General features: G+C 38.7%; 1 protein-coding gene across 9 annotated transcripts in view; it reads left to right on the top strand.

The window, feature by feature from the left end:
- LOC113156108 (calcium-activated potassium channel subunit alpha-1-like) overlaps positions 1 to 18,308 on the top strand; it is a 74,621-nt gene that overhangs the window by 24,209 nt on the left and 32,104 nt on the right. For all 9 annotated transcript variants that reach the window (XM_026351011.1, XM_026351010.1, XM_026351013.1 and 6 more), the window contains exons 3-8: positions 6,833 to 6,894; positions 12,211 to 12,304; positions 12,398 to 12,509; positions 16,453 to 16,528; positions 17,260 to 17,335; positions 17,447 to 17,617. In XM_026351011.1, the coding sequence (XP_026206796.1) occupies positions 6,833 to 6,894; positions 12,211 to 12,304; positions 12,398 to 12,509; positions 16,453 to 16,528; positions 17,260 to 17,335; positions 17,447 to 17,617 (591 nt within the window). The remainder of the gene's footprint in view (positions 1 to 6,832; positions 6,895 to 12,210; positions 12,305 to 12,397; positions 12,510 to 16,452; positions 16,529 to 17,259; positions 17,336 to 17,446; positions 17,618 to 18,308) is intronic.

Here is an 18,308-nt window from a genome sequence, read left to right as displayed (position 1 = left end):
CTAGTTGAGCTTTGTGGTTTCTCTGTGGTTTGTTTCTCGATGTAGCGTCTTACACTACAATTTACGGTGTAATTAGTGAGTCATATTATTTATTTTTATTAGGCAGCATGTGGTTTTAATAGACATTATGCACTGTGCATGTTCTTTTACATTATCTTCTTTGATTTGTGTTTTCTGAACACTGCAAAATGGAAATTACTAACAGCCCATTAGCCATTAATGGAATGAGCCCTAAAAAAAAAAGAAGACCCTAAACAGTTTTGGCACTAAAATGTTACTTGGTGCTAAGATTGAGGAAATTAAAAAATTACCTTAATGGCTTATTTTTTATGCTCAGTGCCGTACCTGACAGCTTTATGTGCTGTATTTCCCTCCTCAGCACATTTGATTCACTTATGAGCCGATAATTCTGTGGTCACTCTTCTGCTACTGATCAGTATAATGTGAGTGTAAAGAAACAGCTGTGCCAGGGTCACTGATCCTGCAGCTTACACACTGACACGTTGAACCCGGCCAGCTCTGTCGTCAGCTTCACCTCAGTCACAAATCATTAGATTGTCAAAGCAGCTCGGGCATGATGAGAATGACACGAAGAGCTAATTTCTTACCACATGTCTGGTGATTTATTATCTTTTTGCTTCTGTTGTCAGTGTCTGTAACCTATTCTGCAGTATGATTGTTATTGTAGCCAAGCTGGGATTTTTAAATTTACATCTGATATAAATCTAGAAAATACTATAAACAAAGTTTTCTTATCTAATTAATACAGTGAAGACAACTCATTCAGGCATCATTTTCCTCAGTGAAGTGTTTGATCTATGTATTAGCTATGGATTTTCACACAAATCACTGAAAAATGTGTTCTTATTGGACACAAAAAAAGTAAGGAGCATTGGGATTCTGATCCCAATCAGTCTGGGGATTTCCTTGCTGTCACCAGGAAACACAATAGGGCCATACAGTCAAGTCAAAATCTTAACTGTAACAGTCAAATTTAAAATGTTATGCTAAAATTACAGTAAGATTTTACAGGATTTTTTTATTTTGTTGCTCCTCTGTGTTCACCAGCTATTTGCTGACCTTTTCCGTCGGCTGTTTGCGGCTGGCCAGGTAGCGGCAGCTGGTTAATCAGAACTTGTTTGTGGAAAACAGCTGCCTGTTGTTGCTAAAGCAAGTTGGATAAGAGCAGTGAGAGCAAACCAGAAGAGGAAAGATGCCGGCGATAAAAACAAAACAAGAAACTGAAAAGTGCTTAAAGCTCTGTGAAGCTAAGGTTTACTGCGGAGTGGGGTAATAAATGTGTGCCACTACAAGGGACACCTTTTAAAGTGCAAAGAGACATTTAACATAAAAATATTGATGAGTTCAGCTTTAGGATTCTGTCTCAGTAGTTTAAATTAACCACATAATATATATACACAAAGGGCCTTTAATAACTATTTATACTAATCAACTACCCTAATCGTGCAATATATTATCTGTAGCTTTAAACTCCAGGTGCCTCAACATGTTCTTATTTTAAATGAACATCAGTAAAAAAAAGGCACAAATGAGCCATATGTATGATGAATATTGCAGAACACAGTACGCATAATGAAAAACTGTAATCCTGTTAATTTATGGTTAGCTATTGTTCTGTTTTGACCTTTACTGAGAATGTCAGTTTGTCTTTCCAGCCCGTGACTTAGTCAAATACATCTGAATGACACACAAAACCCAACCGCACCTATCAAACACTGCTCTTATTTGGATGTTTTAATCATAATTCGATGTTCAGACAGATGAGACTGTAGCCTGTTTAGAAAACACATGCTGAGTAGGTTATATTAAGATTGTGCTTGAGGAGTGTGCCAGGCTTCGGGAGCACCATCCAAGACCCCATTAGTATGCGTGTTGTGTATTTGCCTGTTGCCACAAGCGTCGGGCACATGCAGACACATCCATTGAACACAGGTCTGCAGTGAACAGGGATGCAGCTGTCTCTTAAAGACCCAGTCTGTTTTTTTTATAACTAAATTATTAAACTAAAAATAGTTTTTGGCAACACCTGTATAAGCATTTGATCTTTTTATTAGCAGGTTTTAATCAATTGTGGCCTGTTTTGATGTTGTCTTTAAGACTAAGATTGACTTTAACACTGTCATAACTCTAAATTTATCACATATTAAATTTCTGAATTTGTTTGCAGGTCATAATAGGTTAATGCAGGAAATAGAAGTGGTTACAATATGACATATGAGCCTGTTAATTGTTCTAAAACGCCATAGTTCCTTGCTGTCTGGGAGTAGTAGCTGATAGTAGGTAGATGCTGCTTTATTTGGACAAAGCACAGCAGAAATTTTTCATGCCAAGTTAAGATAATTGCAGCTTGGCTCTAGCTGCATATTTACTGTAAATTAGTCCCTTATTTTAATATTAAGCAACACAGCAAGTAACTGTATTTTCCTAAATGTCAAACTGTTCCTTTAGCCGTGTTAGTTCCACACTGGTTTTAGGAGCATTTTCTTTTTTAAACAAACAAGCTGTAGAGGAAATACAAACCTGTTAACATATCCACATGGAGCATGTCTGGATTTGTAGCTGCTAAATGCTCCACTATGTTTAGTATGTAACTGCTAGTACTGTACTATAGAAGGGATTGAACAGTGGATGTTTCAGGGCTTTTTTTATTGTACTGTGGGCACAATAACAGTAGCGGCAAGCTCCAAATAGAGCTGTGAGAGCCGCAGTATATTAGTGGTCACCTTTGTCTGTCATACAATATCATGTATCTAGAATGTGGAGACAATAATAATTGGTTTGCTCTGAAGTGCTTAAGTTGCATAACATGTCACAGATGTCCGGTCACTTGTCCTCTCAGCTGTAAAGGGGCAAGAGTTATGACTCTGTAAACGTCTCAGATGTTCATTCAGTGTCTGTGTTTGTCAGGGCTGCAGTCCATCACCTTTACAGCTATTGATGTAAACATGCTAATTAGCTGTTATCACCCTGGGTCAAGGATAAACTGTGCAGGGACGCTGTAAATAAAGTCTGGTTAGAGACGGTGACGGTAACCAAGTTAACAATTTAAGATCCATCACACAAATGTATTTCTATCTTTACAGGATTATAAACTGTCAACTGTTATAATATTGACTTATGTGATTTACAAACTTTACAAAGATGTAACATAGTTGTTCATGGAGGGAAAAACTTTCTGACTAAATGATTTGCTGCATTCAATTCCTGACCTGAGCTAATCAATTTTGATACGAGAGTATGTCTCTCTATTGATCCAAACTGTCAGAAAGTGTGTGCTGAAAAACTCAAAAAAAGATTGAAAAGAAGTTCTGAAGCAGAGAAATGGAAATACACGTAATTCATATCTGAGCCTGTAATTGCACAATTTAGCTTGAAGCTGGCACATAGATTTTTTTCTTTTCTATTGTGCTGTTTCTCTGCTCTTTGTGTCTGGATGTGTCATTATGTCTAAGATATGTTATCAATCAATTGATATTTTGAATAGAGACAGATATGCTGGCTGGAATTCACCAGATCCTCAGTGCTTAGGACATTTTATTTTGGAAAGCAGCCTTGTGTTCCTGGGGAGGCTCAACTCACAAGGAACGCCAGGTCAGGGACGTATGCTCCCATGAACATTTAAGTTGCACACGGTTGAAGGTAGCAGACGTGACACACAGGAAAATTGAGCTCAGGCTGGACAAAGACAGCCAGTTGACTGCACACACACACATCTCTGGCATCCTACCAGTGGCAGCTTTGATCCCACACTGACCTCAGGCTTTGAGAAAATATGGAACAAACTGACACCTGGTTCTTCTCAATCCTGTTTTTAGATACTGTTACAGTTCACTGAGTAACACAATGTCCCATTGAGGAATCTGTGAACTGTGTAGCTTACAGGGACCTTAATAAGCCTCCATCAAACCACTTTTGAACTGGACCACTGCAGTATAGTTATATGAGTTTAATGTACTTAACACACTAATAACTTATTTCATTATCACTCAACAGAACTGAAACTGATTGACAAGCTCACGGGCAGAAAAGACAAGCAGGCTTTTCATCCTGAAAACCTCCTTTGTGCTAGTTGTGCTTTTTAAATGCCATTTGTCAACTTGTCTCTTTGTGGAACTACCAGATTTTATATGAAATATCAGTGAGAGTGACACCACCTTGGGCTTTGAGCTTCCTCACAACAGCAAAAGCAATTTTTCCACTCAGGTGAAGTTCCTGTTTCTCTGGCAGGTTATTCACGCTGGTTGATGGTGAGTCACACTCCAGGAGGAGTGGAGGAGCATGAGTGGGCTTTCTGATGTTTGCAGGTTGACTTGTGAATGCTTGAGACCTGCTGATGCTCTCTGCCGAGCAGCGAAATACTGTACTTTATATTATATTATGATATTATAATATATTAGAATCTGTTTGTGATTCCAGATTTAGATTTTATTTACTCTTTGCTGTTGTAGATTTAGGACTTTTTTTGATTTAAAAAGGCGCAGGCTTGACTTCCCTCTCTAAGAACTTATCTTGAGAGACATGTAACGTAGCCCAGTATCGTCTTAAATGACTATAGAGACCTCTGACAAACATGACTTTGACTCACATCTTTTCAAATAACCTGAGACTCCACTCATAGCTCAGCTGACTTGAAATACAAAATGCTCTAACACACACCCAAGACTTTTTCAAATCTCAGACAACTTCAGTAGCACCATTCATTGAGTTTTTGGTTATTATGCAGAGGGACTCATGCAGTGGTCAGACCTGTCTGTGCTCACTGTACCCACTTGAGGGTGGTTGTGATACAGATGTGCTGCTTCATTATCTGGTGGCTGAGATGAGTGACGAACACTGGCACTGTCCACCTCTTTGTTACGGCCAGCGTGTTTTACTTACTGCTGTCACTAAATGTTCATGCGCCTGTGGCATTAGCATTTCTAGGGTTGCGCCATCATTGTTTCCAGTTTCTAAACTGGAATAGTCAGAGGCATAAAGAGATTTCCTGGCTTTCAAAGAGGAAAGGTTGATTAAAAATGCATGCAGGTGCTTTTTGTCCTTAAAGACCCATCAGTGGTTGCAGGTTGACAATACAATTTCACATCATGGAAATGAATTAGTCTGAGCTCATTCATTATGGATGCTCATTGGTTTCTTGTTCAGGATGGCTATTGTGTCATTTCTAAATAGACGAAAGCCAGGCAGGGTTGCAGATAACCCACTAGTGAATTTCAGGATGTAAAACATTTGTTCTGCTGTCTGACAGAAACCTTTCTGTTCTTATCTGTGTCTCTCTAGGTCGAGCCCTCGTCTGCATTAGCGCCGGCTTTTAAAAGAGAAAATTAGGGCACTCTTTTTGCAAGAGCATTAATGAGCTGCTGTGCTTTTTGACTTTTAAATGTCAGCTGATGATACTGTACAGTAACGTTGTGTTTAAAGAATTTAAAATCTAGGTCTATTGTAACCCAGATGGGAGAAAACTGCTTTGTAAGAGCTGCACTTCAAAATATTAAAGGTATAAACTTATGAACTGTGTTATGGTTTAGTTGCTTTTTAGCTTACTTTGTAAGGAGGATGCTCTAGTTAGGTAACAGATATTCTGTCCTCCATTTCTGATAATCTTTCACCTTGTACTACGGTCAGACAAACGCAACATGACAGCAGCCGCTTTTACATTTTACTGTGTGATTCGCACTGACAGTAGCGTTGTGTCAGGTGAGAACACAGCCTGTTGGAAGGAAAGAGTGGTCACCTTGTGTTCAGATCATCCTCCAAATATCTAGACACTGCTGCTGTTTATTTCCCATTTAACTATTTTTATTTACAGATCAGTTTGATTTCCTATGGCGTTCGCAACTGTGATTAAGTTTCGTCTAAGATCTCTCAGTGTCAGAGCTGTCACCTGACAAGTCTTGCTTTGTTCACTAACACCCCAGGATCTCATGTTTATTACCCTGCAACCTGCCACCCAGTCTGCTCCGGAAGTCTGTCAGCTCACTCCGGGCTTCGCTTTATTCAGCAGCATCTCCCCCTCTGCTAAAAAGACAGAGTGACAGAATAAAAGTGATGCCCTGGTTTTCATTATCGTGCTGCTCCGCTGTGGCTACCGAAGCTTCGGGCTCAGCTTTATCCTTCCTTTGGTTGTGTCTGTGAAAGCTGAAACCACGTTCTGTCACCTCGCCCACTCTTCCACGGCCAATTTGCATGATGAGCCAAGCTTGTGTATTTATTTACACTGTCAGATATACAGTAACTGATGAGTCTGATTATGACACTGCTGTTGCGGTTTCTTTTTGGTTTATATAACACAATTATAACAGGCTGATCAGATCTATCAAGGTCTTTCGATGCACATTAATAGGCATCAGACTCATTGTTACACACCTTGAACCACATTTGTATTATTTTTATTTTATTCTGTTTGCTCCTTTATTCACATTAAACTTGAGGTTGACTAATATTTTCTGCTAGCTTTTTTTTTGCAGGTTATTGTGTCACTTAATTAATTGATTAGTCTACAAAATGTTTTCATTTTAACGTAATTTGGCAATATTTTATAATAACATGTTGTTTCCCTTTTCATTTTTCTGGTTTTATATTGTCGAAAGTACTTTGTCACAAAATAAAAGCGTCATTATGAAAAGTCAAAGTTCTGTCTGCATGGTGGAAGCACCAACCAATTTAATTTACTGTAAGAATAAATTAGTGATGTCTGTCAAATAGATCAGATGCACAAAGTTCTCCTCTTGTTGCATCTCATTTGCAGAATATAGAAAGATTAAATGCGTCAATAACACCTAAAGTAAAATTGTCATGTTCTTCTTTTTCCCAGGTGGTGCTCGTATTTGCTCTCAGCATTGGAGCCCTTGTAATATACTTCATAGATTCCTCTGAGTAAGTATTTTAAAAGTATTCTACTGATGTTACTCTAACTCTACCTTGTTTAAGCCTGGGCCACTGCAGATGTATGAAGTGATGTACTGTAATAGATTGTAAAATGTTGCTGTGCAGATGAAATACAGACCATATCAGATACACAGTAGTCCTGTGACTGTCAAACTTCAATCCTCATGTGAGTCTAGCCTCATAGTAACTGACTGAAGCTGTCAGAATATGTGAGTACCATAACTACATCACTTCATTTAAGTTATATCTTCACATCTCAGTATCTGTATATATATATTTACCAAGCTCTTTGTACCCAGTTTAAATCAATCAAAACCAATATAAAAATATATTGTAAGGTTTATTGGAAAATTGTATACATGTTTCAGACATGAATGATTGAGATTTAGAAACCTCAGCCATTAATTCTCATAAATCCCATATAGTGCATTTACTGTAGTGTAGCTTAATGAGATTGAGTGCTTTGTGCTCTGTACATTACCATACATACTATGGCTATTTTTCTCCAATCCCTCTCCCAGGTTAACTGCTCTGTAGCCAGTACTCACAGCTGAAATATGCTTAATCTCTGTAATGAAAGGAGAAGGCAGGAAAAACCAAAGTTCCTGTTCCAAACAATCACCATCACTCATCAAACCAAAGGGAGCGGAAGACCCTTTTAGCTTCATGTGCGACAGTATACTGTTACTGCAGCTTGTGGTGTTTGGACAGGATGTGCCATTAAGACATAGAGCAAAATAGACCAGGCTAAAAGCTTTTATTAAGCCCAAAGGGAGTCCCTGCTGGGACTAATGTTAAGGCAGAGAAGAGAAAATGGGCTATAAACTCTTGTAATCTGGCTCATGGTCCTGGAGGCAGGCATTCAGGTAATTTGTTATTTCATAAGTCTGCATACAGCTGAGGGCTTGGCCTGCTCTGATGTGGTTTGCGAGCATGATCTCATTTCATTATCTGGACAAGCTCAGGTAGAGTTACATCCTCACCAGTGCCATCTGTGTCCTCCTGTTCTCAGAACTTGCTAGTAGCCACGCCTGATACCGTTTCACCTGATGAAGGCTGACCTTCGACCTCTGTCTTTAACCTTTTAACAGATAAGAAAGGGCATTGTTACATACACAATGAGATATGATGCTGCGGCACCTGTTCAGTGTCTGTATTGTCATATTTATCCTCCAAGATTCTATGTCCCCGTTGTCACCGAGTGTTATCCAGGTATCTTCTATTATTCAGTATTTTTCACTCTCTGTCAACACAACAAGTCCAGTACTTAAAGCTAAAGAACAGCCAGTTAGCTGGTCTCTTGCATGTTTCTAAGTGGCAGCAGACTGTAACAGATACAGCCCTTCCAGTAATTAGTCCTGCGGGGCTGCTGAGGTTGACCTGGCTGGAAACGGCAGAGAGAGACGTCAACACAGCGGGCGTGCTTAGATATTCGTAGAAAAGAGCACGAGCTACCTGTTGGAGCTGGACAGCGAAAAAGAAGCTGGTTAGGTCCTGAGGGAGTTGTACTTCATAAAACTTTAGCTGGGTCTCACTTTGAACCCTACGTTTCAAATCATTTTTAGCATGTGTACTGTAAAAAATCCAACCTTAGAGCAGAGTATTGAGATAATATTAAATATTTATTCACACCTTTAGTCTTATTTATTTCTTATTCAGTTATTTAGTAATTTAAGTTAACGTTTTTTTCCACTAGAGGGTAGCTGAAACTATTTATTTACTTATTAAGATCATCTTTTAAATTTCTATTATTACATTTAACTCAGTTGCTTATTTACACATTCAGCAGTTGAAACTTCACTTACATTTAACTCTGTTTTTACTCTGTGTCTCTAGCTGATGCAGTAAATGCTTCACTAAGTTCCCCAGCTGGTCATTAACTGTGTCTGTTTACGTATTTGGTGTTTAGCAGGAAAACAAGAGCGTAAAACAGCTACCTGCTACAGCTATAAATAAATAAAAGCACTGAGTGCAGCCAGATTGAGCCAAAACTGTATAAAGCTAAATAACAAACATGCTGCAGATTAAGAAGATCTTAAAGGTGTAGTAATGATCCTGAAATGATTTCTACTGTACATGCTGACTGAATGAATCCCTCTATGAACTCTGTACCTAGAGTTCGTGGGAGGAGAACGCAGTTTTCAAATCAAGTGAAATGTAACCACATAAGCATCAAACACAACAACAAAATAGAAAGTTAGTTGTGACTAAATGAACCAACTCATCTCCAGACTCCACTGCTCCCTCACAACAGTCTCCAGCTGCCGTATCTAACATTGGAACAGCAGCACACATTTTATAAATATTTGTGCCAAACAAAGTCCTTCAGTGTCTGAGACTTCACTACTTAGAAAGTTGCACTGACGTGACCTCCCCACCGCTCTCCCCCTCTCGCTCTCTGCTTTGCACGAGTAAGAAGGCTCCTTGCGCTGGTTCGGTGTAATTACTCATGCCGACCCACATTTTGTTTTTCACCATTTACAGAGTCACAGAGGTATCTTGACTGCACACGTTGTGCACGCCTAGGGGAATGTGTGGAACATTTGAACCTGAACATATGACTTCTGTTAGTGTCTGTTGAATTAGAGCCATCGACGATAACTCTAAAGTTAACTCAAATTAAAACTGATCTAAACCTACCTACCTTAATTCAATGTAACACAGCATTTACATACTGTCACGTTATCCAGCTTCTATAACTGGTATGTTAGCAAACAGTTGTCTACTTGCACACCCTGCAGAAATAGAGCAACATTATCACTGAGCTGCGTTTTATTTCTGTCCTCCTGGTGAATGGGTTAACTCACACTGAGTTTATCAGAGGCCTTTTCTTGTTGAAAACAGATGCCTGCTTCATCTGAAAGTAATTTTAAAGAGCACATCCTTGATGGTCGAAGTGTACAGGCTGTAGGAGTGTACTGGTACGCTAATGGTTTATGCACATACCACGTAACCACAGTGTCCCAGGTAGAGTATGAGTGGGGTCCTTTGTTGCACATCACACCCTCTCTCCCCCCATGTTTCCTCTCTACTGTCTACTTTTCTGAACAAGAGTCACTTTTCACCCTTAGTGGATTTGGCTTTTGTTCAAGTTTGTAAACTCTCGTGAATCAATACATTAAGGTCTGCTTGTACTTTTGAGCTGGTCTGTCCGGTTTGATCTGAACCCAAACTTAATGAGGAAAAGTACAACAGAGCTACTGTGGTTGAGGAGGGTTTGTGATCCATAACGGGCTTAGTCGTCTTCGAAACCAGGCCTACTGGAACTCAATTATTTAGCACTGCAGGTCTGCCTCCCCTCTATATGGTCTGTCACCCTGCTATGACAGGGATTTGCTGGGCTGATGTATCATTACAGTGAATGAGGGCACTGTCCAAGGACTATTCTTAGAGGGGCCAAAAGAAAGACTGGTTAGACTTGTTTTTTATAATTGTTGTCATTTTTCTGAAAAACATAATTATGCATATGAAAGTGTGAGTAGCTGATTAAATAATAAGAAACATGCAGTGGAAAAAAAGCAGCAACATACATTAAAGTACAAGCAAAACATGAACTAACTCCCTCTGTTTTATGAGATGAAACATGTTATTTTTAATTAGTTTAACTATTCTAAACACTTCCTTTTCAGACATGTTATATTCTTTCAGTGGGTATGTACCGTATTGTTTTACTTTGAGGATGCAAACAACAAGCTGAATATACACACACACACACACACACAGTGACTGAATTATGCAAACTGGAGTAACGTAGCCTCCAATCTGCTGGTGAGGATTTCTACTGTCTTGATTAGAGTTGAGGTGAGATGTGACGGCTGTGTGTAGCTGTCTGCCTCAGCACCAGGAGATCATGCAGGTGTTAGCTGCTGTGCATCAGATCAGTTCAGAATAATCCCTGACCTCATAAACTGTGACAGTATTTTATCAAAGAGTTTATGGGGGATTTTTTTTTTATCTAAGTGGTATTAAATTGCAGAAGAGATATTGTAGCTGTTGAGTGATGTGGTGTGTTTTACTGAAGCTTATGAATTTAACACAAAAGCATGAAAAACAAACTTATCAAATGTGTCTGTATTGACCTGTGTGGCACTAACATGCTGCAATGAAGTAAGTGAATGTGCTGTAGTGCAATAGTTAACATCATCAACCATGCATACGTAGCCACGAATGTATTCTACATAAAGCATTGATGCTTTTTAGGGCTGCAAATGAGGATCATTTTCATTATCAGTTAATGTTTACAATTCATTTCCATTTAATCTGTTGTATAAGTTCTCAGAGCCCAAGGTGATGGTTTAATTGATGTTTCTTATCAGACCAACAGTTACAACTGCAGCAACATTTGGTTTAATATAAAGCTAGAAAAACAAATCCTGAAATTTTGGAACCAGCAAATGTTTTAATTTAACTAAACAACTTAAATGATTATTTTCTTATACATTAATTTTCTTCCAGTCTACTAAGAGTTCCAGCACTAACATGATTAACACTAACCAGCTGTTTCCATCTTGAAAATCTTCTGTTGTATTTTCTTTTTTTTCATTTTACTTATATATTCAAATTATGCATTAATAGCACATGCTCTACATCCCAGCTATGCACTGTTCTATACCATGTGAGTTTTTATTTGAATATGTTTGAAAGTATTTGTTAATGTCAGATTATGAATATTACCACTGCCTCATACTAACCTATTACATTCACATTTACTTGGTGAATTATTTCTCTTTATTTGAATTCTTAGTGCCAGATACAAGCTTTTTGAGGGTGAGATTTTATGATATTGCTAGCATTTGTTATGGCTGCCTGATTTTATTAGAGAAGACATGAACCCTGCATGCACTTAACCCTTAAACTACTGCCTCGGCTCTGCCTTTCCATTGTACTTGACTCAATATTTCCCGGAAATATTGTCTGTGAGATGGGAAAAGCAAGCCTGAAAGGAAGACGGCACAATTTCCATTATGTAATAATGCACTTGGAAAATTCCCCAGACAGATTGTTTTGCAGTTATTTAAGGGTTAATCAGGAATATCAACAACTTAGTGCTTGTGTGACAATCAATGCATGTCCTTTCTCAACAGAAAAACCACTGGACATATCAACTATTGCACTTTTTTGAACAGTTATGTTGCACTTCTTTTGGAAATCCCAAAAATGCATTTTCAGGAAAAGAAGAATGCATCTTTTATGCTTTATTTTCTATAAAACACTGTTGTTTTAAATGAGTTTATAAAGCTCTCCAAATGTTACTGTCAGTTCGCGCTCTTGGATATTAACAGTCTTTGTTTCTGTCTCTAATAGCCCTATCGAGTCCTGTCAGAACTTCTACCAAGACTTCACGTTGCAAATCGACATGGCATTCAACGTGTTCTTCCTGCTGTACTTTGGCCTCCGTGTAAGCAGAACTAAACGTGTTGATCTTGCACTCTTATCTGTGCACCTGAAAGCGGTGAATCTCATCTCATCCTTTAACCCTTCACTTCCACAGTTTATTGCTGCCAATGACAAGCTGTGGTTCTGGCTGGAGGTGAACTCTGTGGTGGACTTCTTCACAGTTCCTCCAGTGTTTGTGTCAGTGTATCTTAACAGGAGCTGGCTCGGTAAGCACGCTCACCTCACTGACACAGGCCGACAAACTGACCAAGCAATGTTCTGTGGATTGTTTGAGCTTGTATTTTTCAGCAGCCTGTGCTGCCACCCAGTGGATTTGCTGTGTGTAGCTCCTGTCAGTGAATGCACCAGATAATCTCAGCACATCACTAACCCTGTGAAAACAGAACTTCTTGGTATTTTGTGGTTACATACATGAGCACACCAATAATATCAGCCATGAAGTTTTGATCAGTTTGTATTAAATTATTTTTTTATTAGTGTGTAGCATGACATGCATGTAAAGTTTGAATGATCACTCTCACAATTCCTGCAGAAATAACGCGTGAAGCATGAAGTGCTTGTTTGCATGACAGCTCTACACTGGCTGTCGAGGCTGTGCCGTTCTAACAGGCATTTTTGACATTTAGTTGAATGGAAATGTAATTTTCTGTGAATTCAGGGGTCTTTGTGTTTTGTGCAGTGGGGATTGTTTTGCAGATGCCATTCACGTGCCCTTCAGCTCTCCGGCACACCTGTACTAACACTCAAATGAATTCATGCTCAGATTGAAAAGTACACGAATGGATAAAAAAACGCTAATAGGCTTTGTCGGGGGCTCGAACGCTAGAATAGAAGTCAATCTGCTAAATGTGCGAAGCTCATCACTCTGAGAGGTCTGCAAGGAATTAGAGGATTAAAGGGGGATGATTTTTTTTTTTTTTTGATGCATTACAGGTTTTTATAGCTGCTTTTTCTTTTCCTGTCAGCTGGACAAAAAACCCACTGTGTCACCAACACCAGCACCTCTTTGAGCAATGAACACCCTCTCTCCTTTTGAGTCAGTGTGTCAGCTTGATAGGTACAGTTGCATAATGTGCTGTGTTTTTTCCCTTGATGGACGTGCTGTGACTTGTGATGGGAAAACAGTCAAAGTTGAACGTAGTGCTGGCTCCTGGTGCCGTCTAGTGGACATAAGAGTACAACTGGCCTGTGAGTTAGTGGACGTTAAACAGCTATGTTGCACTGTACTGATCTGTTGTGTGTAGGTGCTGCTCGCTTTACTTGTACCAAAAAAAAAACAACCAAATACACACATTACTGTCACATGCCTGGGGTTGTGAGAGAACAGCACGTGTAGTAGTTTCACGCAGTATTAGTGTAACATCAGTTAGTATTTGTATCCAAATTTTCTGTTGGAAACTGAATGTTGAGGGCAACTCATATACTCACATTTCTGTGTTTTTTTGGAGCTAATCCCAAAACTCAGGTCAGAGATAATCCCAGTAAATATGGGGTAGTGAGCTATTGGTGGTGGAGGATTAGTGACTGATTTAGTGTGTAGTTAAACAGGTTGAGGAGTTTCATAACCCGCATCGGCAGGCTGTCGGCGCACCAATTCTGATCAACACTTCATATTTCACAGGGCATTCGGCCAAACTGCCCAAGCTGCCAATCCTCCTGTCCGAGCATTTTGACACAGATACACGCTCAGTACGCGCTAATATTCTCCCATACTAACACGCTCATTGATGCATGAAAAGCTTGTGGGCGTGAGCATGACACACGTTTCGGCTGTTTTGTAGAAAATATCATCATGCGGAAAACGGCATTCTGACCTGCTGCAGAAGTGAAACACCAGCATGATGTTCACCCCTGAATAAAGAATAATCTAGTGCAGTTCTTTTAAACATTATGAGGCAAACCGAACATTATTTTTCCCATGAAAGATATTTATAACTTGGTGATGACTACATTATAGTAATAAACTACCCATTGATTCTAAATGTTAAATGTGAAGGGCTACAAGCAAATTATTATATTAAATTATTATTATTTCATACTCTTTAAACTTCAGAAATCATGAAGATGTGTCTAAAATATTAAAATAAAAAACGGAGAGGGAAAAATGCATCCTTTTGTTTGTACATGAGGTTCAGAGTTAGGGTTTTTGACAGGTATATCTGTGCTCCTTATTGTTAGAACTAAATTGATTTTGAGTATACAGTGTGTTATTTTGTTGACAACAGAAGTGAAACACATTTAAAAATTTGAGTCACATTTCAGAATGGACTTTGCAGATGTCAGCCAGTAGATTTTGGAGTTTGCACATTTAGTTTAAACATCGACTACAACAGCACTTAGCACATCAGCTGTGATTAATTTAGGGATTATTGTAAAATCACCAAATCCATGGAAACGCACAATGATTGCCAAAGCTTCCCTTTTTTCCCAACACACTGATTTTCTTTTTGTTCACATGACTTGCTGTCTGCTGTAAATGTGAGACAAAGATACACACTGTACTTGTCTAAGATTAGAGAATGAAATTTGTCAAGCGCAGTCGCGGGGTTACAGAGATGAGATGTAGGTTACATTGTGGAGCCAGCTGATGGACAGACTCGCTGTCTGGCCTCTTCCTTTCCCTGGATGAATCCTAAAGGAGCTTACACTCTAATATCCTGATGGGAAAAGGGTTTGCTTTAAGCTTGCTGACCGTGCCTCATCGCCACAAGGATGCCATGAATGTCTGATGTTTCCTTTTTCATGTTAACTTGCTGGGTGCAAATTTCATGAAATCACCTGATTCTTTTTGTGACTTTTTATTTATTTATTTTTTTTTTGGAGGATGATCTTCTATTTTTTCCACTTCAAGGTGGGTGTAGAATAGTGAAGACGTGGATGTGAAGCAGATTTTGGACTTTACATTGGAAACGTTTGCGAGTAATTTTCCGACATGATTCCCACTAAGATGCTAGTGTACAGGGCACCTGATGGAGGTGCACAGACTGAGATCATTCCTAACACAAGAAGACGCAAGAAATCAACCGGGGAGCTCTTCCAGAAAGGCTACAGGGTCAGGATGGGCCATGGGCAGGTCAACGACAAAGAGGACCAGGACAGCATCTGCTACAGCATTGGCGCTTGCTTCCATGTAATATGCTACTGGGGTAAGACCTGCAGGATGTGGGAACAAGGGGAATCTCCACTAAAGCTCAAGGTTGGCACATCCAGAACTCTTTGGGCTCTGTGTGTCAGCTGGAGCCGGTTCAGGTTCAGGATTTGCTCTGCATTACGCTCCCCATCTGGCAGATGCTTGTTTGAAATGAAATGAAAAACGAGCTTTGGCGTGGCACACCGCAGTCCACGTCATTTTATAAATGATTATTTATTTGTATACTTCTTGCTGAATGATGACTGCAGCATCTTTGATTTGTGTCGTTTGGCTTTCACACATATTGATTCCAGCAGGAAAATCTTTCTTGCTGATAAATGCATTTGGAGATGGAGTTTACTTGTTTGCTCACTCTTGTTTATGCAGCAGCAACACTGCAGTTGGTACAGCTTTTTATATTGAGCTTGTGATTTAACATATGTCCCTCTATATCTGAAATGCTGGTATGGAACATACAGTTAGAAATCATCAGCACTGTCTTATACCATGTTCTTAGTCACTGCTGATTTTGTCAGCGTCCTTGAACTCTTGGCAACAGGCACAGGCTCATTTTTTCCCCTTTCCAAATTTAGGATTTGACGTCACATCTGTTTACTCATTGAATTCTGCGTGACAGCATCCACCTATCTCTAATCAAGATTTTCACCTCTTGCATGTTCAGAGATTTATCCAGCGGGGATGAAACATCAGGTATCAGGTAGATGCCAGTGCTCTGCAAAATCAAACTGATGTAATGAAGCTGATGAAGAGATATCTGGGATGGCAGGGCTGTTTTCTTTTTCCCCATATATTTGAATTTGTTTCTTTTATAATTCAGTAAGTATAGTTTAGTTTTCAGCAGTCGGAGCAGGTTTTTATTTCTTTCAACAACATGAATCCAATGAAACTGATAAACATGGATGAAAGTATGAAAGGTATGATGTTTTATGTTAAACCAAAGTCAAATGTAATGGATGTGTGAATTGTTAATAATCCTATGTGGTCTTTTTTTCTCACAGGCTTGAGGTTTTTAAGAGCCTTAAGGCTGATACAGTTCTCAGAAATTTTACAGTTTTTGAATATACTAAAGACAAGGTAAGCGTATTGATATTTAATTTCACCTTTTGTCACTGTTTGTGGTGAATTGAAATGGTGCATGTGCAGTGATTCAGTTTGGGGAAAGAAGGACTTTGTAGTATTTTAGTTAATCGCTGCATGGGCACTTTAATTTGATGTGGTGTAGATCAGTAATGTGATGCGTTGTGTACACTGGACTCACTGTACTTGTGTAATGAGAGTCTTGAATGAAACCGCTTTCTGTCTCATCACTACTTAGAATTAAAGCTTTTTGCACAGATGTCATGTCACAAAGCGCTTATAGTGTGACCAAATGTTGTAGAATAATCTCCTCAGTCATTCATTTTGATGAAGGTAAAGGCATGAGGTCATGCAAGGACATGTTGCACGATAAGACATTTTATTTTATAAAGAACCTTGCATCTATGTATAACTCCTAGTTTACTTAGTTTAGTTTACTAATTTTATTATGACTTAAATTACATTAATGGGAAAACTTTGTCACTTCACTTTTAACAGTGTCATTGTTTGTGTTGCATGTTATTACACACCTTTCTGCTGAGTCACTCACATTGAGTAGCTCAGGATTATAACTCGATGATGTTTAAAACACTTTTTTTATGTACGTCATATTGTTTCTTTCAATATATACTCCATATGATGCATTTAAAAACATGTGTCTTCCAATGACTTTTTTAGAAATCTGTGTCATAGCTTAAGACCTTTTCTTTCTTTCTTTTTCTAAACAGCAACTCGATAAAGCTGGTGAACCTGTGTTCCATCTTCATCAGCACATGGCTAACCGCTGCAGGCTTTATTCATTTGGTAAGTTGAGGAGAAACCTTGTTGATGTATATTTTATACTTGTACCATCTTAAAAAAAAAAAGGTTTTCCATTTGTTTTTGTGCTTGTATAAATCTTGACATCTCTTCCAGGTGGAAAACTCAGGGGATCCTTGGGAAAACTTCCAAAATTCTCAAGCACTTTCCTATTGGGAATGTGTCTACTTGCTAATGGTTACTATGTCCACTGTGGGCTATGGAGACGTTTATGCAAAAACCACCCTGGGCCGCCTATTTATGGTGTTCTTCATCCTTGGTGGTTTGGTAAAAATCCCTTTCATTACTTATTCCTACTTAAAATCATCAGGTGTTAACAAACGCTGGGACTCACTCACCTCAGGACGCTCTTTAACCGTTGTTCACCACAGTTTGTTGCATGTCATGTGTCTGTAGTATTACAGTATTTATTGATGATTTGTTGTAATTATTCATTTCTAAATGATGTCAAATGTTTTATCGTTATTGTACTTGTTATTAACTGTAAAAGTACGCTGGTTTCAGGTGGCTCCACCCTCTCGCCTTCCCTCCCTCTTTCCAACAAACACAATGATACCAGGATGATTTATTATAGCCCAGCTTTATGGATGTAGTAACATTATCTCTGCACAAATATTGAAATAATTCAGTTTTTGTGAATAAACCAGATAAAGATTTCATAGAAGGATAAAGTGACAATGACATAAAGTAATATAACATAAAAATCTGATAGAGAAAGTAGCCGAAGATCATTTAGAGGACAAAGTTATCTGGATAATCCAGGAACATCCAGGAGCAAATTAAATTGCATGCTGACAAACTGTAATACGGAGAAGAAGTTGAGACTATACTGTACTTACAGTATGTACATTTTAATTATAACTCCTTGTAAAATTACAATGATTTAATTTTGATTAAGAACGTATAATTGAACTAAAACACAACAGCTGCACCTTTTGTTTATACATGAGCAACAATC

The sequence above is a fragment of the Anabas testudineus genome, chromosome 19 (assembly GCF_900324465.2).
Source record: "Anabas testudineus chromosome 19, fAnaTes1.2, whole genome shotgun sequence".
In the NCBI taxonomy this organism is placed as follows: domain Eukaryota; kingdom Metazoa; phylum Chordata; class Actinopteri; order Anabantiformes; family Anabantidae; genus Anabas; species Anabas testudineus.
This window is presented reverse-complemented; position numbering and strand designations above follow the sequence as displayed.